The sequence below is a fragment of the Lagenorhynchus albirostris genome, chromosome 1 (genome assembly GCF_949774975.1).
Source record: "Lagenorhynchus albirostris chromosome 1, mLagAlb1.1, whole genome shotgun sequence".
NCBI lineage: Eukaryota > Metazoa > Chordata > Mammalia > Artiodactyla > Delphinidae > Lagenorhynchus > Lagenorhynchus albirostris.
Genome location: NC_083095.1, coordinates 64804856 through 64830919, shown reverse-complemented (window position 1 = coordinate 64830919; position 26064 = coordinate 64804856). Strand labels below are relative to the sequence as shown.

The following is a 26064-nucleotide window of genomic DNA, read 5'->3' as shown; positions in this document are numbered from 1 at the left end:
TCAATACCAACTTTCCCCTGAAATCTCAACTTCCAGAGCAGGCAGAAGCAGACTCTTTGGGAGAAGTTATGGACAGCACAAGCACCAACCCTTTAAACACACAAACATAGTACACGGAGATAGATATAATAAATGTACATTTCTTAAAATCTGGAAAATAAAGTAAAAATTAAAATCACTCCAAATTCCTATCATCCTTTTGCCCACCTTCTCACATACTTCTTTCCATGCACCAGAACTCTTTGAAATATACTGCAGCCAGAAATGAAAGAACGTTCAAGATTTGTAAGTAAATTACAACTAATAAATCTAGATTTAGCTTAAGCCGTTCTATAGAAGCAATCGTGGGTATTTGAGCGTGCATGGTCATAGACAATGGATCCTCCTTAAAATGGGAAAAATAAAAGAGCTTATCTCAAAAAGTGTTGTGACAACTAAATTAAATGTGTATGTAAATGACCCGGCATTAATCCTAATTCCCTGTACCTCAGAACTGCTGTGCGCAAAATAAAATGGCTATTAAGAAAATCTAGGCTATCACCCAGCATGTGGATTTAAAATCGTAATGTTGCAAATGTTGGGATACCTGCTTTTGTAATGATTATATTTATTTTTTCAAAGCTCCAAATATGACTTTATTCGTGCTTCCTCAGTTTTTTTTGGTCTGGGGAAAACACAGGTCATTGGCACATGCAGCTGAGGACCAGCAGCTGGTCTGCAAACTCAAACCTACAGTGTGGTTATAAGAATAGCATTCCTGGGCTTCCCTGGTGGCGCAGTGGTTGGGAGTCCACCTGCCGATGCAGGGGACACGGGTTCGTGCCCCGGTCCCGGAGGATCCCACGTGCCACGGAGCAGCTGGGCCCGTGAGCCATGGCCACTGAGCCTGCGCGTCCGGAGCCTGTGCTCCGCAATGGGAGAGGCCACAACAGTGAGAGGCCCGCGTACCGCAAAAAAAGAATAAAAAAGAATAGCATTCCACTCTTTTCCCCCTTTTTTCCTCAATATGCCAAGGTTCCTGTTTTGTACCTTTTACTGTTGCTTTATCTGTATCATCTGTGTGTGTTTTTCTCAACCTCTTAGTCCTTTACACTCATCTTTTCAGCCCTCCCTCTGTAGTTTCTTTCTTACTACCCTACATCTTTCTTCCTCCTCACTTTTATTCCCTGTTTAATTCTCTCCTCTCCTCTTTTGCATTTGCATTTTCTCCCGTTCACACTTATTCTGTAGCACTTTCTAGTAAAACCAGTGACTGTAAAATTTTCTTACCATCTTGCAGTCAGGTTCATGATACCTATCCATTTTGGAAATTTATCAGCCTAGAAATCTTTTACCCAAAGTCATGTTAATGATAATAGCACAACCAGGAACGTTAGTGAATATATGAATTTTGAGAACAAAATAGTAACATGTCTATAGGTAGGGTTTTTTTTTTTTCCCCGACATTAGTAAGATTCACATTTGATGTGCTATTTCAGCACCAGGTACTTCATAAGTATGCAACAAATGTTTGCTGCTCAAATTTAACTTACGTTAATCGAGGTTTTCCTTCATGTGGATTTATTTGATTCTCCCAGCAACCTCCTGATGCTGGGTAAGACATGTAACATCATGGGCTTCATGGGGATAAGGGAGTAGATGGAGGAGAGATACAGGACTGACTTAAGACTGTAGAGCTTTTTGCCTGCTACGCCAAACCTAGAACTCAAGCTTCCGAATTCCAAGGCATTGCCCCCCCCCGCCTCCCCGCCATGCCACATTGCTGCTCTCCAGGTTGTGGCCGTCATCCTGCCCAAGGGCACCACTGTTGTTATGCCAGGACGGGATTTTCTGCTCTGAGACCCAGGGGACTACTGAGCATTACTATCCACTTCTGCTCCTTGATCCACCCGATAATCCTAAAAACAGATGTTAAAACCAGCCTGCGGAGATAGTAGCGATACCAACTACAACCGTAAAAGCTACCATTTACCAAGGGCTCATCGTGTGCCAGGCGATATGATTTACGTGGGTTAGTTCACATACTCCACTGTACACGGCAATTTAAAGCAACTGCAATTGAGTTCTCTAAATACTATACATATTACTCATGTATCTTATCAAACATTCCTAAAACTCTTTTACAGAGAAAACGTATCTACCCATATGAAGGGAAAAGAAAAAGAATCGAAGTAGTAAAGAGAGCAAAATAAAATCAAAGTAGAGCCGATGAACCTGGTCTCCCAAGTCATTTCCCTTGCGGCGCTGAGTCACCAATCCATGCCATTAGCCTTGCTGATGGGCCAGTCCCAGCCCAGCACTGAGCTAGTGACATAGGGAAGTAAATCTTTATATTTAAGATCGTCTCAGCTGTTCGTTCTCAATGCTAAAGGTCTTCTTGCCATAGAGAGCCACTACCTGTGCTCAAGGTAGAGTCAGCCCTCTGTATCCACGGGTTCCACAGCCATGGTTTCAACCAACCATGGATGGAACCCTTGGATACCAAGGGCCAACTGTACTATGACATTTTACATAAGGGACTTGAGCATCCCTGGGTTTTGGTGTTTGTGGGAGGAGGAGGGGCTCCTCGAACCAATCCCCCGCAGATCCCAGGGATGACTGTATCTATAAAACCTCCCTGTAAGACCCTCCTATATGCCTGTGTTAACTGTTGGGGCACTGTCAGCAGATCAGAGCAGAACTGGGGGATGTTATAATAAGAGGAAAATAAAGAAATCCCATGTCTAGGAAGAAGGAACGCTAGTGCAGATATCATATCAATTAAGGGCATGGAGGGTGCGGTGGGGTAGAGAATCTCATTGCCAAATATAAATCCCAAAGAAAGTAAAATAGTCCTGACAATAAAAATTACTATTATATTACTGATATGAAAAGAGAAGAGCGTGGTTCTAAGTTCACTGAAAAGTTTCCCTTCGGTCTTGAGTGATTCTTCTCCAGAGCCTCCCAGGAGTACAAGCCTATAATTTTAATTATATCTTGGCATTCTTATAAAGCAAACAGCCTGCTCAGGCAGTATTTATTACACCTGTTAGGAAGAATACTTATGAATATGCTTCACAGATTCCAACCACAGTGATCTACAGTGGGCCTTTTCAAGGACAGAAGGGGTGAGCTGGGATGCACGTTGGAGAAAAGTTGCTCATTAAGGGAAGGTTTGTTATCCAGGAACGTATAATTAAGGCGACGGTCCCACCTTCTGTGACAGGCAACACTCGGGTAGTTGTTTGATTGCTGTGTGGGTCAGGGATCAGCTCCTGCTACAAGATGTAGCCGCATTAGTGTGTTAGTGAACAGGTTAGGAAGTAAATTACAGCTGCCTCTCTCAAGCACATTACTGTCGGTCTTCGTTGCTTTGTTTTTACTGTACAGCAGCAGGACTGTGGCTTCTGAAGACTTTGTGTGACAGGTTAGGCATTTTATCCTTTGAGTAAACAGTAATCATGGTATGAAGAAAGTGGGGCATTGGAGAATTTTTCCTATTCTTTGAGAATTCCACTCTTCCTTTTTAGTTTGCTCCAAGGGCTCATTTGGGGATACATATATTAAGCCCTTTAAATAGTTCATAATAAATCTTTGTCTCAGGCTGATTCTGACAGTTTTTTAAAGAGTCTTTTAAGAGAGACTCCTCAATCATTTGTTAATCCACGGGGTGATCTGCAGACTTCGGGAGAAAAATAACAGCCAGGGCTCTTGGGTAGTGACAATACAATGTAGGAAAAAAATATATAAATATGGAAAATCCCAAGAATATCATCTTACTGAGATGACTTACATGTTCTGCATGTATCTAAATGCTTGCTTTCTTTCCCAACAAGCCACAAAGGGAAAGGAAAAGAATTGTCAAAATAGCAAGGATTGTTATTGATAATTTTATGTTTTCGGACTTACATGCATCTCCTAAAATGTTAGACTTCAAATTGTGTAAGAGAATATTCTTTTTAAAGTAAACTAACTCTCTTGGTAAAAAGATAATTTCTTCTCTGCCCTTGTTTCCCCTTTGAGTCTACTTCTGTCTTCCCCTAAATTACTTACATACAAACTATTTTACCTGGTCGGGGAGAGGCACTCTACTTTTCGAGGAAGGATTGTAGATGTTGATTATTAGTGTCAACAAAAGAATTTTGAAGGGCAAGACATAACTTTCAGAATAAAGACCTTTCTAGTTTGGCTTTACATATTTTAGCTTCCATTTTAGATATAAGCTAGTTTGTCTAGTATATTAGATGTTTATAAGTTAAAGAATATAACACGATTTTAGCACCAAAAGAATAATATATGACACTTGCCAGAAGAAAGTAATGGCAATATTATCTCCCATGTAAATAATTAATACCAGAAATCATTACAATACCTGTGCATTATTTGTGCAATGAGTGGAAAATATTCTAAAGCCTCTCTACAGAATAAAAGAGTGCTCGATCGCAAGCGTTTTACGTATAAATCATTTACTATTTCAGGGAAACTTATTTGGATGTATTTGGTTTGGCTTGTAACTGAAGTGATTCAGGAGGAAACTAAAGACACAGGTCATACCTCTGAGTCAAACATGAGGATAAGCATCACGAGAGGGGCATTTTCTCCAGGTATATGATCTGAACTTTCATGTCATTTCTAAAATGCAGCTTCTCAAGCTATTAAAAAATACTGAGAACTTTACTAATGACATGCAAATGGAGTTTGTTAGAAATAAACGCAATAATAAAATGGAGAAGTGGGCAAACAACAGCCTACTGTTATAGATGGATTCATTCACACGTAAGGTCAAACAATTGAAGACCTAGAGCAAGGGCGACCATAAATACCTGGTGTCCCTGCTCTGGAGAGGATTAACCACAAAACAATTATGACGAATGTGGTGGGAGCGTTCAGCTACCAGGCAACAGGAAATGTGCAGTGCCAGTCTTTAAAATAATCATTTGGCATTACAGAATATACAGTTTAGTCCCAGATGCCATCCTGATATAACGCTAAAGCGTTGATGTTAAAAATACCAAGTACCTCGTTAGAGCGCTATATGCGAAGCAGGAAAGGGGGCAGTAATTATAATAGTATCAACACACTTGCTTTGCACCCAGTTTGAGAAAAGGCTGCCTCTACCCCATTTTCACCATCACCGGTAGCAATAAATAGCCTTTATGTTTTTAAATTGAAGGAAAAAGGGTACAGCAAAGCTACTTGCGAACGATATAAATAGAATCATTAAAAAAATGACTGCTTTTTTATCCCCCCCACTTGGGAAGACTATGCATAGCCTTGAAGACAGTATACAAATGACCTAACATCAAGTTCAGATACGGAAATGATGCCTACACGTGCATTGTGGTGCCTACACATATATCAGCTGACCAAGATCCTAAGGATGGAGTCCTGTCTTCTTTGCAGCAAAGCAGGGCTACTTCTGCCAGGGGGTAAGAAGACTTTGTTTAGGTGCTGAGATAGGGCAGTGGTCATTGAAATTTACTGGGATCATAAGATAAAGGAAAATTTGCTTAATTAAAGGTGTCAAAAATAGATATTCATTAGCAAAATAACAGATATAGATAATTATGGGGTTATCTCCCATTTCTGGCTCCTCTAAATTATTACAAAGTATAAATAATGTTACTAAGAATATTCTCCAATAAATAAACCTCAGTTCTTTATTGATGATGGATTTAATATAGTACTTCGAACTGAAAACCCTTTGAAAAATAACCACTTCAAGATGTGTTGGAATAGAGCCATAATAAAACCAACAAATTTTAGCTGCCTAGTCAAATTCCTCCTGTATGATAAAAAATAATAAATTAGCAGAAGATACTGACTCAGGAGACATTTGTGGAGACCTGCCAACCCAGGCTCTCCTCTACACCCAGAACACACACGTTCACACAGGAAAATAAAAACTGGCCGCTGCGCTGGACCCCATATCCAAGAAGGCAAATTTGAAAAAGCCACTTCATCACACCAACATTCACTTGAATTTTCAATTATTGCCCGGCTCTCTAACACTCTCCAGTGAGAAAGTTCCAGCCATTCAGAACCTTTTCCGTGTCAAACAGATGTATCCCCGGCCAGTCTCCTAAACTCCTCCATTCTTCCTTCTTGCTAACCACGTGACTCTCTCACACGAAACCCTTCCTCGGTGCCACACAGAGTCCTCATTCTTCCATGAGCAGGGGTTCCAGAGTTAACAGGTAAAACTACAGCCTTCCCAGTTAAATTTGAAACGTACATGCAATATTTGGGTCATACTAAAAAAAGCAGTCATCGTTTATCTGAAATTCAAATTTAACGAGGTGTCCTGTGTGTTCATCTGGGAACCGTCATTAGGAGTAAGCTCTGCTATTGCCACCATCTTCTCCACAAGCCCCACCTCTGCTTCTTCACCTTTATTGAAGCCCTTTTCCCTTAGAGCCCAATACTCTGGAAACTTGCTCTTAACAGAGGCCATGATTCATTCCTATGCTTCTGACTCTCCCAGCATGAAAGAGCAGTGGTTATCACCCGGCGCTCCCACTGCCGCTTCCGCAACATTTCCCCCAACTTCAGCATATAAAAACTTCCTCTTAAAAAAGAACAAAATAGCATTCCTTACCTGTTCTCAATGCCGCTGTCTGTCAACACCCACACCTTTCGTGAACCTTCCTCAATGGCAAAGGCTGGTGCTATGAGGTCTGCGCAGCCGTCTCCACCGGACGGCAACAGACGCCAGAGTCAGAGTATCCAGGATGGGTCCCGATTCCACACAGATTTCCTCGACTGCCAAAGCTCAACAAACTCATTTCTTGACTTACCTATAGTCACCCATTGGCACAGCCATTCCTTGACCTTTAACCATGCTTCATTTTTAAAATGCCAACTACCTGTTAGAAAAAATAGAGAAAACCTTTCTAAGGTATGAGAGCAACAAAAAAAAAGTTACAAAGGGAGAAATGTATAGATTTCTCTATATAAAATTTAAAAAACATATGTTTATCAATGAACATCCTAAACAGAAGTAAAAGGCAAAAAAATGGGGAAATGTTTGCAAGAAATATGGCAAAGATAATATCCTTAATACATATATCTAAGTATCTCATTCAAATTGATAAGAAAAGAGAGTAAAACTCAGTTGGAAAATAGAGGACATAAATGAGTCACTGAAAAAAATTCAAGTAGCCAGTAAGTATGTATTAAAACATTATTCAACATCATTAGAAAGAAAAATGCAAATTAAGCACGTGAGATGTTTTTACATATTGCTTTTCAGGGTATCTTCTCTGTATCTTCTGCTAATTTAATATTTTTAGCAAACAAGACATATATTAAGATGGCACTTAATATGGACATCAAACATTGCTGAGAAACATATAAACTGATAACACAACACAACTTTTCTGGAAAACAAATTGTACATATTAGCTTTAAACAAAAAAGCTTAGCCTCTTTGACCCAGTAATACTCTTTCTAGAAATCCACCCAAAGACGTGATAAGAAAGTTGAAGGAAGATTAATTTCAAAGAAATTCATCACCATGTAATGGAACATTACACAGCCAGGAAAAATAGTGTATTTGAAAGTGATGAACTGATGTAGGCACGTGCAGATACTATCATTTCTTATTTTTAAAGCTGTCTTGCAACCAAGGCCGCTAGAGCCCCAACGTCCTTTTATTCCCCAAACAGTGTCTAATAAAAGCCCAGCTATTATCCCCTAGTGAGCTGTGACTTTTTTTTAACATTAAAAAATGTAGGAGATATGGGTGTGATCCCACTTTTGAAATAAATATATAAATAAATAGTAAATAAGGCAGCAACAGAACATATTAGTGTTAATAGTGACTGTAGCTGGGGATAAGGTTACTGGGTCGTTTTTTTTTTTTCTTATTTATGCTTTTGCATATCTTCCAATTTTTCTATGAATGTAGAAAATATATATAGATCAAAAAGATGAACTTGGGCTCCCCTGGTGGCGCAGTGGTTGAGAGTCCGCCTGCCGATGCAGGGAACACGGGTTTGTGCCCCGGTCCGGGAAGATCCCACATGCCGTGGAGCGCCTGGGCCCGTGAGCCATGGCCGCTGGGCCTGCGCGTCCGGAGCCTGTGCTCCGCAACGGGAGAGGCCACAACAGTGAGAGGCCCACGTACCGCAAAAAAAAAAAAAAAAAAAGATGAACTTGTTTAAAAGCAACAAATAGCATTCTCACAAATCATTCTGGGAAGAAAGCCCCCCCCTTACCGGCTGTCACACCCACGTCACCACCTCTGCCCCACCCCTACCCCTGTCATTCTTTCCTGTTCCCCAGCTCATCACTCTATCCATCCTCACTTGCTTGTCTCTTAACCCTTTGGAGTCCCTCACTCTATTGTCTTTCTTTCATTACCATTGAGCCCGCTCCCATCCCTGGGAAAAACCCACTATCCTGAGCAATGCCTTGAAAAACCACAAAGCCATTATTATTAGGGTACCCCAGAAAATCAGTGCGCTTACAGTTAAGTCATGCAACTTCTAACCACTGTGTAATCTTATTGCTTATTTTCTATTGATCCTCCTTGCTTTGCCCACATGAGCTGCTCCACAGCTTTTTTCTTTACTCTCAAAATCCCCTCCTTCTCCTACTTCCTTTATCTCAGCAAACGACCTTTACTCTATTGAGATTAAGTTGTTCAGCGCGGTTCCCATCACCCTCCCCCTCTCCCTTTTTTTGCTCACATCCTTTTTTTTCTTCCCCCCATTTCAGAGGCTCACCTCTTTTTCTGTGTTACTAACGAAATAGCCCTTAGGATTTAAATTCTTCAATTAGCATTTCTAATACAGACAACTTTAAACTCAGTCCTCTCAATCAATAAACATACTCAGCTCTCTTTATTTTCATCACCAAATTCACCAAAGAGAAGTAATCACTTATTTACTCAATCTTTATCCCACTTTTCTACTGAAGCTGCTCTCTCTGGAGATCCTCAAATAAATGACAATGCCAATAGGTTCATCTGGGAGGCACAGGACACTCTGGAAAATTCTTAGTGACCCCTCCCTTAGTTTCCTACATGTTAAATTATTCACCTTTAGTATATCACTTATTTTAATTTTGGACAAAAGTCCAAAGGGTAACAGTTCGAGAATTTCATCGTCACTGGCACATATCTATGCAAATAATCGTTTTCCGTAAAGCTATTTACCAGCGCAGAGCGATGAAGCTGCAACTCGCATCATGAGCCCGGAGCTGTGGCATCTTCACCCCGACATCCACACGACTTAGTGTTCTGTGACCACACCACAAAAATGTGGCCCTCATCGCTCGCTAGCCCCTTACCCTGCAGCGCTCTTCTTTCGAGCATTAAGCACTTCCAGAAACGGTTATATATTTTCCCCTCCTCCCAAATGTAAGCACTCGTTATAAACAGTCCCAGCTCATTATAGATACTCATTACGTATTTAATGTAAATAACTGAACAAAGACTGAGCGAGCTATAACGTCCAGTATCTGCTTACATGTGCTGCGTGAAATACTCCTTGTCTTTAGGGGCTATGTGCCGAGTAAGGACCGGGAGTTCCAGGCACAGGCAGAAGATCAACCTTCAACAACCTAAAAGGTGCCCTCTCAGGCCACACGTCTGCACTTTGCAGGTGGAGAGCGATACTCTGTGTATCCATGGTTTGAATCACTGCCTGATTTTTCACCCAGTGCTGCATAACTGTTTCTCATCACATGGCACTGTTGTAGTTAGTCACAGACCTTTTAAGCAATGGAAAGGCAGAATGCGTATGTGTGTGTCTGCAAGGGCCTCTGTAACCAGACTCCTCTATATGACTCCTTTGGAAAATATGGTATGTCGACAACATCTGTGCCTGAGATGGTGATTTGGCCAGAATGCTAAGAAAATAAACGTGGCAGTTCAACTCGATACTGGCAACCAGTTACTGCCCCATGGACAGGCTGCACCGAAGATTCATGTATATAAAATAGTATATTAAAGTAAACTTACAAAAGCAAAGAGCAATCATTGCAACCATAATTTTTTCTTCCTCTTTGGGATTCTAATTTTAAAAGCATTAAAGAAGACAGCTGCTCATGCTGTGATATGCGCTAAACAGCCTGAAGGATGGAAAAAAATATATTTGTAGCTCATAATAACTATTGACCTTTCTGATATACAATGTTCTCTGTGTTAGCTATTCGGTTCGATCAACAGTGAAGACTGAACATGACTTTTTAATAGAAAACATGGGGTTTCAAGCTGCCTTCACAAAGGTGTTTATGTATTGTTATTTTGTTTTGTACTACAAAGACTAAGTCCTGATGCCCTTTGTCTGACATCGTGTTTGTCGTTAAAGAAAGAAAGAAAGAAAGGAAAGGAAGGAAGGAAATAAAAGAAGGAAACAGAAAAGGCAAAAAAGCCTCAATGTTATTGAGTATGTTTTATATGAGGAATTGGCTCGTAACCACTTTATAGTCATGATAAAAGCACTGCCACACTCGATCCCACAAGCAATATTGGTAATGGAATCCAAGCAGCATCCCGGGAGGACATGCTATATTTTTCTCCCAGAATAGATCCCTCAAGTGGCAACATTTATAGGGAGTCTCCAGTAAGATTTAAAACCGTCGCAGTATTCAGATGGCATGTTCTTTGGAGTACACAGCCTGCTGCAGAACGGGTCACGTGGGATATCATAGACTCTCAAAGTCTATCTCTCCAATACCCAGTCTTTCCCCTTGAACTTTCCTGAAGCTTAGCAGTTGTGTATCGAAACACCCACTGGTAGCAGCTTGGCTCTGACACTGTGTGTATTTCCCCCAGAGTGGTATCATCCAAACACCAACTGTGGAGCAGCAGGCGGCAGCTGAACACGCTCCTCTCCCTCAGGGGACAGCCCCCCAAGTAGCAACCCCAACCTTATGCGTTGCAATTCTCATCCGAGGCGTTGCCGGGGAGCTTGTGCTGACAGGTGGCATGGGATGGCAGATGATTACTTTTGCCTCTTTTTTCGGTGGATTATTTTTAATGTTGTACTGAAAGAAGTTTATTACATCATTATTGAACCACAATTATTTTCACAGCTATGCTCTAGAGTTTCAGTTAATGATTCACAAGTTTCTAAACAAAGCTGAAGACACAACTCAGTGGGAGCAGGAATCAGCCCTAATGAGACTTCAATAAATTTGGCTTTTCCGTCAAACTCCAGAGCAAGCACTGAAGCTGAGAGAGGCTGACTGCCGAGCCAGAGGGTAGTGGCTGCAACTGCATTGGCCTGACATCCAAAAGGTGGTACAACTTGGGTCCACAGAAAATGCTGGGCGCTGCCTCCCCGCCAGTGGCCGAGGATCTCCGTGTAGCCTACGAAGGCCCATCACCCCCTTCAAAGTCACCCTGGCACATGGTTGAGGATGGTAGAGGACAGCCCAGTGGGATGGAAACCAACTCGCAAAAGACAGAGAGCAAAGTATTCTGTAATTCTGGGCGAAAGCAGGCCAATCCTCTTTTAACCACCACACCCACTAGTCCATGACTCTCAAAATAACACTTAGCAAAAAATGCTTCCTTAGAAATGAATACAAGAAGAGGACATAACGGTTCCTTCTCCTCCAAAAAAGAAAAAAAGACTTCTTGGGACAAGGTGTTTGGTGTGAGAGAATGGGCAGGGGTAAAATGAATAATTCTTCTTAAAAGAATGCATCCGAATATTACTGAATCCAACATACAAACTGAGTGCCTACTTATGTAAAACGTAATCCTAGGCACTTGAGGCGGATGAGTGGGGGCTGGAGAAGAGCAGGGAATAGATACAAAAAAGATAAGCAAGACGTCAAGCCTGCCTTTCAAGATATCACAGTCTTGCAGATGACGCTGTTGACAGCACCTTTTGCAAACTGCACATTTTAAAAACTCAGGTGAGCATTGAAAACACAGACCCCACTTAAAAAATCAGCACTGCAGGTAGTTTTCCTTACATATGTGAATTCACCAGGTACTGACACTCTGGGCAAGGCATTCCTTCTCAAAATCACATGAGTTTTACCCACGTACACGGTTGTCACATATCAAAACAAGGCTATGATTTGTCCAAAAAGAGGTTCCACGTGGGTGTTATATTATCTATCTTTGCATAACAAATTACCCTCAATACTGATAGATTTTTAAAAAGCAAAGATATCCCATTCTAGAGCTCAGGAATCCAGGAGCAGCTTGGCAGAGTTAGCTGTAGCTTGGGATCTCTCATGAGGTTGCCATAGAGATGTCAGTCAGAGCAGAGTCATCTGAACGCTTGATTGGGGCAGGAGGGTCCACATCTAAGCTCACTCGTGTGACTGAGAGTAGGAAGCCTCAGTGCCTCACTACATTAGCCTCCCCACAGGGCTGCTCAAGTGTCCTTACAATATGGCAGCTGGTTCCCATCAGAGTGAATGACCCGGGAGACAGCAACAAGGAAGCCACGCTGCCTGTTATGACCAAGTCATACACCGCCAACTCTGCCACACGCTATTTATTAGAAGTAAGTCACCAAGTCTAGCCCACACTCAAGGGGAAAGGAAGTAGGCTACACCTTGTGGGAGGAGGAGTATTGAAGAATTTGTGGCATTTTTAGATAACCACAGCTGTCATCCTGGATAAACATAAAATCCACTGGGACAATTTCCGTGACAAAAGATTTATTTTTACCATTGGCCTACTATTGGGAAACCAAGTTGGGGAGATCTTATTACATTAATGTCAATGTTTAATGAATATTAGTTATTGAATATATTAAATATATATAAATAATACATGTATGTATATATACACATATATTTTATATATATTTATTTATATATATACACACACACACGTATATGTATATACATGTAAATCTTTGCTGTGGGTTTACGGAACCATGTTATGTGCTATAGGGAATCAAAGTTAGACCTGTCTCCACCCTGCTGCCCTAGCATAAGAGATAAAATGAGAATATAAATAAATGTAAGAACTGGAATATTGGACATATCATGAACTTTGGAGTCAAACAGATCATGGCTGTGTGCCCTGCCACTGACTATCTGGGAGACTTGGACAACATATATTTTTATATAATAATAAAGATTTGGTATTTTCATCTGTCAGCTTGGGCTAGGTTATGTTGCAGTAAATAAAACAAGCCCCAAATTACAACAAAGATTATTTCTGTGAGGGTGGGCTAAAGAGTCTGTCCCACATTTTCCTCATTCCAAGACCTGGGCTGATGGACCAGCCACCATCTGAAATGTTGGAAGTCACCAGAGCAGAGAGAAAGAGAAAGTAGCGCCTCGTGACCTGCTTTTCTCGAGAATTCCACCTGAAAGTGACACGACTTTTGCTCACATTCCACTGGCCACAGAAAGCCACATGATCAAACCTAACTTCCAAGTGGCTAAGGAAGTGCAGGAAAATTTTTGTAAGAAAAGAAATAACTTGTTACATACTTGACATATACTCATTCTCAGGTTCTAAAGTACATCAGTATCTAACAAAGGTAACAGCATACGCCAGTGAAACAGATTGGCTTTATCAAGATAACTGCAAAATGAACCAACATCTCTTCCCTCGTCTTGTGAAAGTCATTTTGGTTGTTCGCACTTTGCACAGAATTTCTGAAAAAGGAAAGATTCATTTAGGCAATGAAATGGTGGAAGAGTATATTTCACTTCATATCTTAATAACTTAGCCCAATGTCACTTCTCCTTTAAAAGGAAAAATACTGTGTTCACACTTGAGGAGTTTTGACTTTTCTCAAAACTTTTCTTTTCTCCCCCACCCCCACCAGGATCTGATGGCAGTTGGAGGCTCTGACACTAGGGTTGCACCACAGACATTTGGAGTGTGCTAAAAAGAAAGGCCCTCCTTATGCTTTGGCCTCATCCACTTGCAGGGACCCTGGAGAGAATCCCAGAAGTGCCCAGAATACACCTGGCCCTTGGCGTGGCCAGTGAGAACTAGATGGTTCTCAGGCACCTACCTTCATCACCACCTCCTGCCCCTTCATAATAATAAGGAAGCAGCAACTACAGTACCAGTTAGGAAATTATAAACAGAGGTGGAATAATGCAGATATACTTTCACATCATGGTGGAATTTGCCAATATAAAAATTATTACAACTTTTGCTATGTATTGTTCTGTAAATTTCACAAAATATGCAAAAACTGAAATTTCAAGAGCTGATATCATTTAGATTTACTTAAAAGTTGAGGCCCTTGAGATTCACCAAAAGAGAGTCTATTTCTTTATCTAGCTTTCAGTTGTGTGGATCTTGTTTTTGTTTTCTTTTTCAGCTCCTTGTTTATAATTCATAGGTCAAGACTGGCCATATCTGGGCTTTGACCACTTAATCCAGCTTCACCCATCAATTTCTCCTTTGTCTCCGGCAGCAGATATAACTTCTCTGAATCCCAAATTTCTTATGAGATTATGCAGCAATCATGGCCTGTCTCAAAAAGCTGACGGAAAAGCGTGTGATATCTAGAAAGCACTCCAATACGCTTTTTTGACCTAGATTGGTTCCACGGTCTTAATAGAGCAGAAGTCCTAAGGATACTTTTCTCACTATTTTGTCCTCTCTTCATATCCGCCCAACACACACACACACACCCTTTCTCTATTCAGTGCTACAGTCATGTCGCACATCACCAAGGCCATGCTCCCTTGGTTCTCTCCCAATAGAGCCTTCATCACAATCCGTGCTTCTCACCTGAGACACTTAGAAAGCTTCTGTTCTAAAGTGGCTACTCCTGTCACATGCAGATAATATGTCTCTTTGCGTGAGAGACACCACTGTCAGAGCTGGGATAACCAGAGCATATTTGCCAGCCCTTGAGCAAACGTGGCTGTGTACGTGTGTGCTGGGAATGAGTTTGTCACGTATCCTTTGAAAGGGCCAGTGTGGCAGGTTACTTCTGTCCCTGTCCTCAGAATTAGAAGGCCGTGTGGAATTAAAGCAGAAATCTTTATCAGAAATCAAACTCTTTTCGAAGTTGCCCTCTCTCTTCTCCCTGACCACCCCCCAAATCCCCATGCTCTTGAAAGACAGCTTGAGGACCAGTTTAGATTTTCAATCTCAGCTCCACTGGGGCAAAAATCTAACCTCAGCATTCCTCTCACACCAGTTGTCCTGGGTTTAATGAATGCTGCTCCTGTATATGCTGGAGATTTAACACATGGGGCAGGGGGATGGGGGCGTTATATTCACTGCCCAGCCAGAGCAGTACGCAGCATTCTGCTCCACAGCTCATGGGAAGCTCGTGTCTCCTGTTGTGTCACCCAGCGGGAAGCACCTTTGCTGGGGTCTCTAAAGTGCCCACTAAGTGTTTACCTGTGCAGTTCCACATTCTAAAAACAATAACAATTTCTAACGATGCCTGAATTATTCACAGTTACATGGTTCCTTCCTTCCTGGGTCAGGGTATCCTGGACCTCAGCCATAAAACATAGTTCGCTTTTCTGGGAAGTTGCATTTTTCCTCCGCTGTTGCAAACACAGTCTCGCTGAACAGAGCTGAACTGTTGAGGCTAAGTCTGTGGTGTGGATTCTGATGGCTTCACATTAGTTCAAGTCTCTGAGGACCAGGGCCAATAAATGTGAAAAGGACACTAGTAGATTGGCATACTTTTCTACTTCCACCAGGATGAAAAAGTGCTATAAATTAAGTCTAACCTTAAATGTATAATCTGTCCTTGGGAGGAAGGGAAAAAAAAAAGGGATATAGCATCTTCAAGCTCTTGGCATCCCTTACGAGAAAAAATTGGTTCTAAGGGTCTCTGATCTTGTGTTTTAGTAAAATAGAACTGCACGGCTGACTGACAGTTCTGATCTAAAGCATTTACGTTTAAGTTTTGATCTCTCTGCTTTTGATTAAAACTAATGAGCTCATTTAATTCAAAATGGGAATCTCTGATAAGAGAAATAAGGTTGATGTGATTGGATTAGAGGGGCAAATTAAACTCTTAGAGCAGAAGTTTGTGCTTATATAGTGTATTAAAAAGCTGTTGGCGTATTATAGCGTGTTAGATGATGAGAAAAATTTCATAGTAATTCATATTTAATCAGAAGAAATGAAAGTACTAAATATAACATGGCTCTGCTTTTCCCTCGAGTGATAAAAAGCTGTACATTGAAAATGACATCAGATCCGTGCTCTCTAAGACAAAAAAAAGAAGAAAATCTTAAGAGAGACACATAAGAAGGGACACTTGTCAGTGGTTCCATCACCCCAGAAGAGAAATGCTATAAATATAGGAAAATATAGTCATATTAAGACAGGAATGATACAAGAAAAGCCTTAGACCACAAATAGCGAGGCTTCTGTTATTATAGTAGATCGTAATTTTCTTTCATCTGAGCATCGAGTCTAATATAAAAAATAGACATTTCTTTCCCTTAAAAATGTATGGGAGGGGCTTCCCTGGTGGCGCAGTGGTTGAGAGTCCGCCTGCCGACGCAGGGTACGTGGGTTCGTGCCCCGGTGCGGGAGGATCCCACGTGCCGCGGAGCGGCTGGGCCCGTGAGCCATGCCCGCTGAGCCTGCGCGTCCGGAGCCTGTGCTCCGCAGCGGGAGAGGCCACAACAGTGAGAGGCCCGCGTACGGCAAAAAATAAAAAAAGTATGGGATATGTTTCATAATTTAAAACTGAAAAGCTTGTTTTGCCTATTTTTCTCTGTGCTTTAATAGCTATTTTCACACCTACTTAATTCTTAAATCTCTTTACACATATTTCTTGACTTTCATCCTAGGGAAAATTAGTGCTCTTGTAGGGCTGCTCAAAAGAAATTCAATTTTGTTGTTGGACATGTATTTTCACTTACTTTAGAATAAGAGAAACTGTAAACTACTATTTTAGAAGGGTAAAATTAGAATATTATTAGGCTTTAAAACCCCCAAATTAATTTCTTTTCAGGAAAATAAATTTATAAAACACCTTGGAAGTTTATTTTTAAAGGAAATAGATTCACGTTGCCCTCTGGCCCGTTTGCATAAAGGTGGTTTTAGATCAGCAAGGCTGCAAAGTACCATTTTAAGTCAAAACATATTCTGCTTAGTCTAAATACATGTAAAGGGAAAGAGTAACTATCTTGCTTAAACTATGGTTTTCTCATATCGGAAGCAAAGAAGTAAAAACATAGAGGCTGTTTTTTAGTCTGATGAGGGCAGGGGACGAGCTGCCACTAGTGACAAGAAGAGAAGGTTGATACTGGGAGTACTTTTTGATTCTGTCTGTACATCCCATTCTCAGCCCTCTACCTCGAGTCAATCGAGAAGACTTCATGCCTCTTATTCCCCATAGTGAAGGAAACTGACTCAGAAGGGCAAGGACACGGGCCAGGGTATGGCTGCCCAATATTGATGGTGCCATGGTTCTCAGAACTCCCCAGTAGGCAACTGATCCAAGAAGGTGTTTGCAGGGAGAACAAAAAGCAAGTCATCCTTACTCTCATCAGAAGCATCCTGCCCGAGTCTTGGTTCATCCCGTACATCTCTGGGGTCCTTGTTTTTTGTGACTGTTCTCTCCATGTGCACCAGACAAGCCTCAGGATGTGCCACAGTTACTTACTTACTATCAGACCCCACTTGGGGAGCTGCTGGAACTTAAAAGGCCTGAAAAGCGCTTGCTAGAAACTGGAAAGGAGTTTCTTCAGACACATTAATTTTTCTTTTATATTTTCTGCAAAGTAAACATTTTCTAAATGAGGTAAATTGATTACTACACTCTTAGCACCCATCAGTCATTTATTTTTAGTGAACTCAAGGATCGTACCTGAGCAGTAGCTGAGAGGGGCTGTGTAGAGATCTAAATCATGTGTATGTATTTTTGTATTCTTCAGTGGAATCAACCAGCCCCAGCCTGCTAACCACTGACAACACTCTTGAGCGTTCGTTTTTCATCCGAATGAAATCTACGCTGACCAAACGTGGCGTGCACATCAAATCATCAGGATATAAGGTAAGCTGGGCTGCAGCAGGGGAAAGACTTCTGTCTCGGGTCAATCCTAGGTCACTCGCATTGGGTTTTCCCGCTGCTTTGGGCCCATCTAATCAATACATGTGATCTGGAGCGGCCCACAGGGTTCTTAGTTATCTTCCTGTCTCAAGTCAGGGGATTCATCACACCCCTCATTCTCACTTCAGACAGTGCTGGTGCCCTAAATGCCTCAGCGAGTGTCTTTCCTTAAAACACATGTTAATAATGTATCAAGTGCTTCAGCACATGCTAGAAATTCACTTTGATGGAGACGGTAAGCCAAATTCACATCAGTCCTTAAGATGACATTCTAGAACTACTACTATAAGAATTCTACTTCTCCCACCTCCCCCTTCCAATCCCCCCTTTCTCTTTAGAGAAAGACTGTCCATTTTAATAACAGCTTGGCCACCAAGATTCATACATGTAGATAAAAAAAATCAGGCTGGACATCAGAAATCCTAATTTTGAAATCACAGTGACTGAACATTCAGTCACACCTTAGCATAGATAGAACACTCCACATACAGAAAATATGTTCCGCACAACAGCAAAGACCAAGTCCAGAGTCGTAATCTACATTATTACCATTCTAAGATTAAGGATATAAAAGCTTTCTAATCTTGGGAAATTCCAACGTTTCAGTTACTATAGCAACATAAATTAAGACCTATGAAATTCATGAAATGCCTTTGGCAACCCGAATCTTATCAGTTTTACAACACACTAACCAATCTTTCAAACAACGTTTATTATATGAGGAGGGCAAACAGATGGAATACACTGTCGCTGTGGCCGGCATGACCTTTCCCCACTGGGGAGTCTAGAGCTTCCAGTAGCCCAGCTCTTGTGGGACAATGCCATAACCTTGTCAGGGATGGTAACGGTCATTTTCATCAGGCTTTAAAAACCTTACATAAGTCATCAGGAGGCTAGCAGCTGCAGAAAAGTTAGAATCAGGCATTTTCTTTGACATTAATTCTTCTGTAAAAAGGAAGGTTGTGGTAAAGCAGGTCCTTCTAAGGATGACTTTTAGCTGAGCTGTCCTACAGCCCAAAGGGCACATGTGGAACACCCTTAACCTTTAACAGGGTTCAAAGCAAGGGAGAGGCCCCCCGGGCAGCGCCCTGTGCAGTAGCTCCCCCTACAGAGGGATTTGTTGGCCTGTTACAAAGGGATATGTCGGAGGACAGAAAACAGACTATCTTTAGGACCATCATGTATTTTTCTGCCTCACGGAAACACTGTACATTTATTAGTTGTTAACTGTGTAGCCTTAGCCAGTTTGGAATTCTATAAGCAAACTATAGGTGTAGTGATTATCGTCATTTTAATGCCAGAAAGATGCATTCTTGGCATTCCAACTTTTCTGTCAGCATTTGTTCTTCACCTTTCCTGGTTTTTCCTGGTCTGTAGCAGGCATATCCCAGAAGGGAAGAAGGATGGAAGAGGTGAGGTATATTTTGAAAAAGCAATATCTAGTGTAATTCAGTATCATTAGATAACTTAATTTTTTGAAAACCAACAAAAAATTATTATTACTTTCATACAACAAACTAGAGATTGTAAAGCTCTGCAACATTTTATTTGCCCAGAAGTGGGAGGTATGGTAAAAAAAAAAAATCATAATAACAACAATATAGAGAAATAGTTTGAGTTTCAGTCTAGGCAAGAGACTAAGTGACTTGGGTTCTGTTGGTTCTGTCATTCGGGCAGCTCAGTCAAGCTGTTTGGCTACATGATCTGAAATTGGAGAAGCTAATTTCTTAAATATTGACAGAACATTCATTCATTATTTTGACAAATGTTTATTGAACTCCTAATATGGAGCTTGTTCAAGATCCCAAACTCATCTCTGAACACCAAAAAGTCCCTGCCAACTGCTAACGAACAGGGGGAAAAGAGACCGTAATAAGTAAATAAATGAAGAAGGTGATTTCAGAGAGTGACGAAGGCTAAAACAACAGTAGCTAACATTTGTGTGCACTACAATATGCTGAGCGTGGGACAGCTTATGTGTGTCAGTCCTCATGACAATACAGGAGGAAAGCGTTTTCATTGTTTCCATTTTACAGACGAAGAAAGTAAGGCTGGAGAGGTTAATTACACACCCAAGTTCACACACTGAAGGGACAGAGCTGGGGTTTGAACTCGGGGAGTCTGGCTCCATGTCCCCTGCACTTAACCACCAGGCCACACTATTAGGCAGAGAGTGAAGCAAGGTAATGTGAGGGAGTGGCTGGTGGGGACCACTTTAGACAGGGTCACAGAAGGTCTCCCTGAGGAGGTGACGTGTCACCTATGGGAGGTGCATGAAAAGGGACCTCCATGAAAATATAAATGGAAGAAGAGTGTTTCTGGAGCTCCTCTGGTTTAGGATTAAGACACCCTGCTCTACGAAGGGAAACAAAATATTAAAAAGCATAACCTTGAACATCCAGGATTAGAAGAGATTCAGAAGCTGTCCCAGTTTCCATCAAATTATATAATGTTAAAGTGAGCATACTCCTCTGACAGCACCTCTTTCTCAAGATATCCTGAAAGTCTCCACCCAATGCTTACTTTCCTCCCCAGAACTGCTAACATGAGAGTTGATTCATCCACTGTTCCCCCAATAAGATGAATCATTCAGCAGACCCAGATCTCCCCTCCACCTCCACAGTGAACTTCCCTCATTAATTAACCTTGTCTGGAAGTTAGTGGAAGAGCTGATGAGAAGCCGTGACATGACACAGCTGAGTAACATCCCTATTTATCTGTCCATTCTCAGTAAATAAATCTAACAGCTTATAAAACATTCAAATAAAACTGGTAATCACCCCACCACCACACAATAAACACAAATAAAAAGAAACAGAGATGATAATTTCTCCATACTCCCAATATCCTCCCTAATTTATTACCATTGTTTGCTTCTTTCCTTTCCCTTAGTTAAAGATGCAAGATGTTAAGCCTTGCTCAATGCATGTCACTATATTTCTCTCCATTTTTTCTGTGTCCTTGGCACATGGGCTGTTCTCACTTTCTCCATCACTTTTTAGTGTTATCGTTGTTGTCACTGACAGTAATAATAGTAGCAGAAGTACCACTTATTGAACGTTGGCAGGCACCGTACTGCTTTATACTTATTTTGTCTAATCCCCACAACTTTATATAAAAACTTCCTCTGTGCCGGGCATTGTTCAAGCTTTACGTTCTATTATTATGCCCATTTTGCAGGTGGTGAAACTGAGGCTTTCAACGTTTCAATACTTTGCCTATATTCGTTCTTACAGCTCTTAAGTAGCTACTGAGGAGCCAGGATTGATCCAGTCATTTAGGTTCCAGAGTCTGCCCTGTTCACTTCTCTGCTTCAATGCTTAATGGATTAAGTCCAAAGAAGCACTCAGCACAAACTGGACCTCAGCAAAGGGAAAATTAATCTAAGTTTTTAAAAGAAAATCCTCTTGTCTGATTAAGACCTTCCCTTGGTGGCTCAGCATATTCCACAGCACTAGTGGACAGAGATTTACCTTCCTTTCTAGGGTATATGATACCCACTCAGATACCCAGGACCAAGAATTCTAGCCAAAGAAGCGTCAGTCTGGATTTGCTAATTCAGGTAGAGAGGAGGATATAAACTGGCGTTGCTTCCACACCCCAGGCCTCAGGAAAGTCACCCTCTCTCCTCCGATGAAGTTTCCCAGCTGTGAGCTGACATTCCTTGTCTCTGTCCCCATTTGCTTTGAAATCCCCAGGGGTGCATTAGCTCGACCAGCCACTTTTTAAGCCTCAGGGGCTTCCTTGTTGTTCAGGTCTCATTGCTGGCCACGTATCTTAACATAACAGGGCTCTTCCTTTCAGTAGCACCGCATCAATATTCTGCCTTCTCGATTAGGTCTAGGTCTGGGGGAACTTCTTAGGTATAGCACAGGGGACAAAAGGAGATAATGTAGTCAGGGAAATTAGAGAAGGAAAGACTTACAGGGTCGCCTCCTTACCTCTTGTCTTTGGAGGATCGTTTCCTTCGGGGTGGTACTGTCCATTTTATAACCTATTCTTAAATGCCCACCGGCACCACTGTGATTTCTAGAGTATTTATCCACACACATGGTGATGTCCTACCTCTCAAGGTATGGTAGAACATCCTCGACTGGGGAACACAGACAGAGAGAGAATCTCTGTTATGTTTATACAGTGCTGAGAATGACTCCTTGAAAATCCTCAAGTTCCGGGAGTTCCTGCTCTGACACATACACACAGATTACTAAGGGAGGATGGGGGAGCTCCAGATACCTAAAAATAAACAGTGCCCCATCTGGGATGATTTGGCCATGGATTTGCCTGTAGCTACGTGTTGAGCTAAATGATTTCTGAAATCTATCCAACCTCCTCATGGTATAAAGAGTCAAAGTATAAATAATAATAGAGAAAATACTGTGTAGGTCTGCTAGTTTATTCAGGCTGCTGATATAATTCAGCTTTAAGAATCTCTGTCGTCAGAAAGAGAAAGACAAATACCGTATGCTAACACATATATATGGAATTTAAGGAAAAATAAATATCATGAAGAACCTAGGGGTAAGACAGGAATAAAGACACAGACCTACTAGAGAACGGACTTGAGGATATGGGGAGGGGGAAGGGTGAGCTGTGACAAAGAGAGAGAGAGGCATGGACATATATACACTACCAAACGTACGGTAGATAGCTAGTGGGAAGCAGCCGCATAGCACAGGGAGATCAGCTCGGTGCTCTGTGACCACCTAGAGGGGTGGGATAGGGAGGGTGGGAGGGAGGGAGATGCAAGAGGGAAGAGATATAGGAACATATGTATATGTATAACTGATTCACTTTGTTATAAAGCAGAAACTAACACACCATTGTAAAGCAATTATACCCCAATCAAGATGTTAAAAAAAAAAAAAAAAGAAGCTCTGTCGATATCCAAACATGAGGTAACAAAAGCAAAAATTTAGAGGGTGCTAATTAGCTAAAGGCAATTCTTTTGTCTTTTCTAAGCCCACAAACATGAACATCTTTTAAACCTTCTCTTGTTCATTTTTTTCAATTCATGGTTGTATCCATTCTGTAGAGTAAGGCACTTCCATAATTTTAACAGTGATTTGTTTTCTTTGGGGTGTCATAGATGCCTTTAAGGATTTGACGAAATCTGTAGCACCTCTCCCAAGGTAAATGCATTTTCCATCAGGAAGTTCTTGAATCCCTGAAGTGTATCCAGTGATTTCAGGTTACAAATCCCTATTTAATATGATGATATCTTCGGTACTTATTAAGAAATCAAGTTAGTGCATCTTCCAGAATTTATTTCACCAATATCACAGTAGTCCTTTCTTTCCTCCACATTTCTCCCTCCCTTTTGCCCATTTAGTGTTAATAATACATATTGAAGTCCTGTGACAAAAGACATCAACTCCTAGCTTACAAAAGGACAAAGTGAAGATTTACGTTTTGATCCCCACGTGCACATAATCTTCTGAAAAAGTATTTCTCAGAAGATATTTTTCATAAAAATAATACCGACTATTAAAAGATTTTATCTGTGGTTGAGAATTATTTTCTGTGGCACATGGTCCTCCTTTGTTTCCTGGTCGCGTCACTAGGATTTCCAATGTCAAAATCACAGCTAGGTCAATTTTAGAGTTGAAGGCTTTTCATATGCAAACGTGTTCCTGATTGTGTATACTGACAAGACTCACGATGATAGCAGACTAGAAGGGAATTACTACTGTTTCAACCATCTGGGATTTTAGTTCTTGGTTTAATTCTTATTAAACCAAGTCTATAATACTAAGATATCAACCCCTCCCTCTTGATCACCTGCCACTTTACTGTGCTGCCAGAGTTGGCTGAATCCACCTGTTTCTACTGCCATTCCTCCAGTTTAATGCCTTTTTCTGGACCTGTTGTGAGAAATTCCCAAATTACCTCCCAGCAGATTTACTTCTCCACTCTACCGTGAATTCTGCTCCATTCGAATAGCTTCCCAAAGTCTCAGTGACCATTTACTTCTCTGCTCCTGAGTCTTCAATGGTTCACAGTGCCAACATATTCAAGAATTTGGTCCTTGGCTACCACCATCTCCATCATCCTTTTTTGGAACTCTTTAGTACTGATGCTCTAATAAAATCAGTCCAATCATCTTTCCTGAAATACATCTGCATACTCACACTGCTGTGCTTTTGGCCATGATATTGTTTTTCCTAAAATGCCTTTCTGCCACACTTCCACATAGAAAACTCTTACTCAGCCAGTAATGGTACCACTCAAATATCACTTCTTTTTGCATCTTCCCCAATGCACCTGTCCCTTCTCCTCTGTGCTAGTTTTTACTTAAGCCCTCTGTGCCTTGCTTTTCTCACCTGTAAGATGAAACTATTATTAGTATGTAACCCAAAGAATCTTTCTACAGATCAAATGAGATAACACAGTCTAGCTATTTTCTCTCCATTTTATGAAGCACTTTTATAGAACCTCATATGAACCTCCCAATAATTCTTTTAGGTAATTGGCTCTGTTTCCAATCTTGAAGATGGTACAACTGAGCCACAGAAGTATGAACTGACTTGTCTAAAGTCACATAAATGGTGAACGGCAAAACTGAGAGAAATATCCACATCCTCCAATTTCAAATTCCTTCTTCTTTCCCATATACTACATTGGATACTGGGTGCTTTCTGATTCTGCTTTCTTCCCTCAGCACCTAGCATATAGTATGCTGCATGTAGCTGCCATTCAGTAAATGTTAATTGAATTGAATTGAATTTCATGCCGTCTCTTTTTCTGAGGTAAGAGTGAAAATGTTGACAGTACTGAGCCCTATAACATACCACTACAGAACCTGCTAACTGACATCAGTGTCTTTTGGATGTGACCACTGGAGCAGCTTGGCACCCAGATGACTCTACCATGATCTGGTTCCCATATTCCTCCATCTTGCCTGCTACAATATCGTTACTCTGTACCAGTGCATCTTATGAAAATCAGAATATATCACATCCACAGCATTCCCTTGAGCCATCAGTTGAGAATTCCTTTCAGAAAACAAAAAAAATAGAGTCATCTTAGCATCACTTATTCATCAGGATTTCATATTGGCATCTGGTGATCACCACTTTTTGATTTCTATCAAATCATCTTTCAAGACTATTTTTCTGGATATGAACATTTTGAGGCTCTATATCTCTGAAAACTAGAGCAATATTCAATAATATCCTGCGTGCTGGCAGAACTCCGTGATTTGTTAAAGACTGCTAAAAATATGTGAAGTGTTGTTACGGGGAGGCTGGTTCTTTCTTTGCCCAAGAGGGTAACTGTATGCAGTGAGTTTTAATCGTACCAGGAGAAGTTTAGCTTGGAGCTATGACCAGCACTAATGTAGGGGCGAATGGGGAGGTGGTCCTTCTCTGGAGATTTCTAAGAGCATACACGAAACTCATCACTTAGGAGTCTTTCCTCATAGACAAGTGTGGACAGATTAGATGCCATCCGGATGTTTCTCCAGTCTGAGAGTGAGAAATGTTCCAGGTGTCCGGACATATCAATGCTTCTCCTGAAGCCTTTGCTTCAGTTTTGTGTTGTCTTGAAATGACGACGATGGTATTCCAAGCTTCACAAAATGTAACTGTCTTGTCAAATCAATAGATGAATTTTCAGAGAAGACCAAAAATTCTGTCAACCCATTCAGGCTTTCTAAGACTACTAAAGGATTGCCTTTCAATCCTCAACCCAGACACCCAGAATAAATTGAAGGAGTAAAAAACTTCCAGGGTAGAACTTACAGGGAGAGGTTATCCTGATGAAAAATGCAAATAAAGGAGAGAACCAATAAAATCAAGTTTTTAAAATCCTATTATCTCCTTTAAGTCCCGGCTCACCTCTGCACAATTGTCCATTACAACATGGTTTCCAGTGTCATCTTGAATATAATTGACATTGTTTCTGATCTTAAAGAATTCATTTCCCATTACCAAGACATGACCGTAGTTCTAGCTTGGGATATGTCATTTCTGCTGGGACTAATCAGCTAGCTATTTTACCAACTAGAGGCATAATCACTACCCGGTCTGTGAAGTGTCTGTAAACTCTATGTCAGTAACTGCCACCCAAGTATGTTGCTAACTTACAGGTACTTCAT

The 26064-nt window shown here is 41.1% G+C and overlaps 2 protein-coding genes across 4 annotated transcripts in view; one reads left to right on the top strand and one right to left on the bottom strand.

Moving 5' to 3' along the window:
• Positions 1–26064, bottom strand: part of EGLN3 (egl-9 family hypoxia inducible factor 3) — a 253852-nt gene that overhangs the window by 44570 nt on the left and 183218 nt on the right. For both annotated transcript variants that reach the window (XR_009539603.1, XR_009539604.1), the window contains exon 7: positions 6578–6845. The gene's annotated coding sequence lies outside the window, so the exon portion shown is untranslated. The remainder of the gene's footprint in view (positions 1–6577; positions 6846–26064) is intronic.
• Positions 1–26064, top strand: part of NPAS3 (neuronal PAS domain protein 3) — an 836449-nt gene that overhangs the window by 757986 nt on the left and 52399 nt on the right. For both annotated transcript variants that reach the window (XM_060143810.1, XM_060143799.1), the window contains one exon: positions 17791–17909. In XM_060143810.1, coding sequence (XP_059999793.1) covers positions 17791–17909 — 119 coding nt within the window. The remainder of the gene's footprint in view (positions 1–17790; positions 17910–26064) is intronic.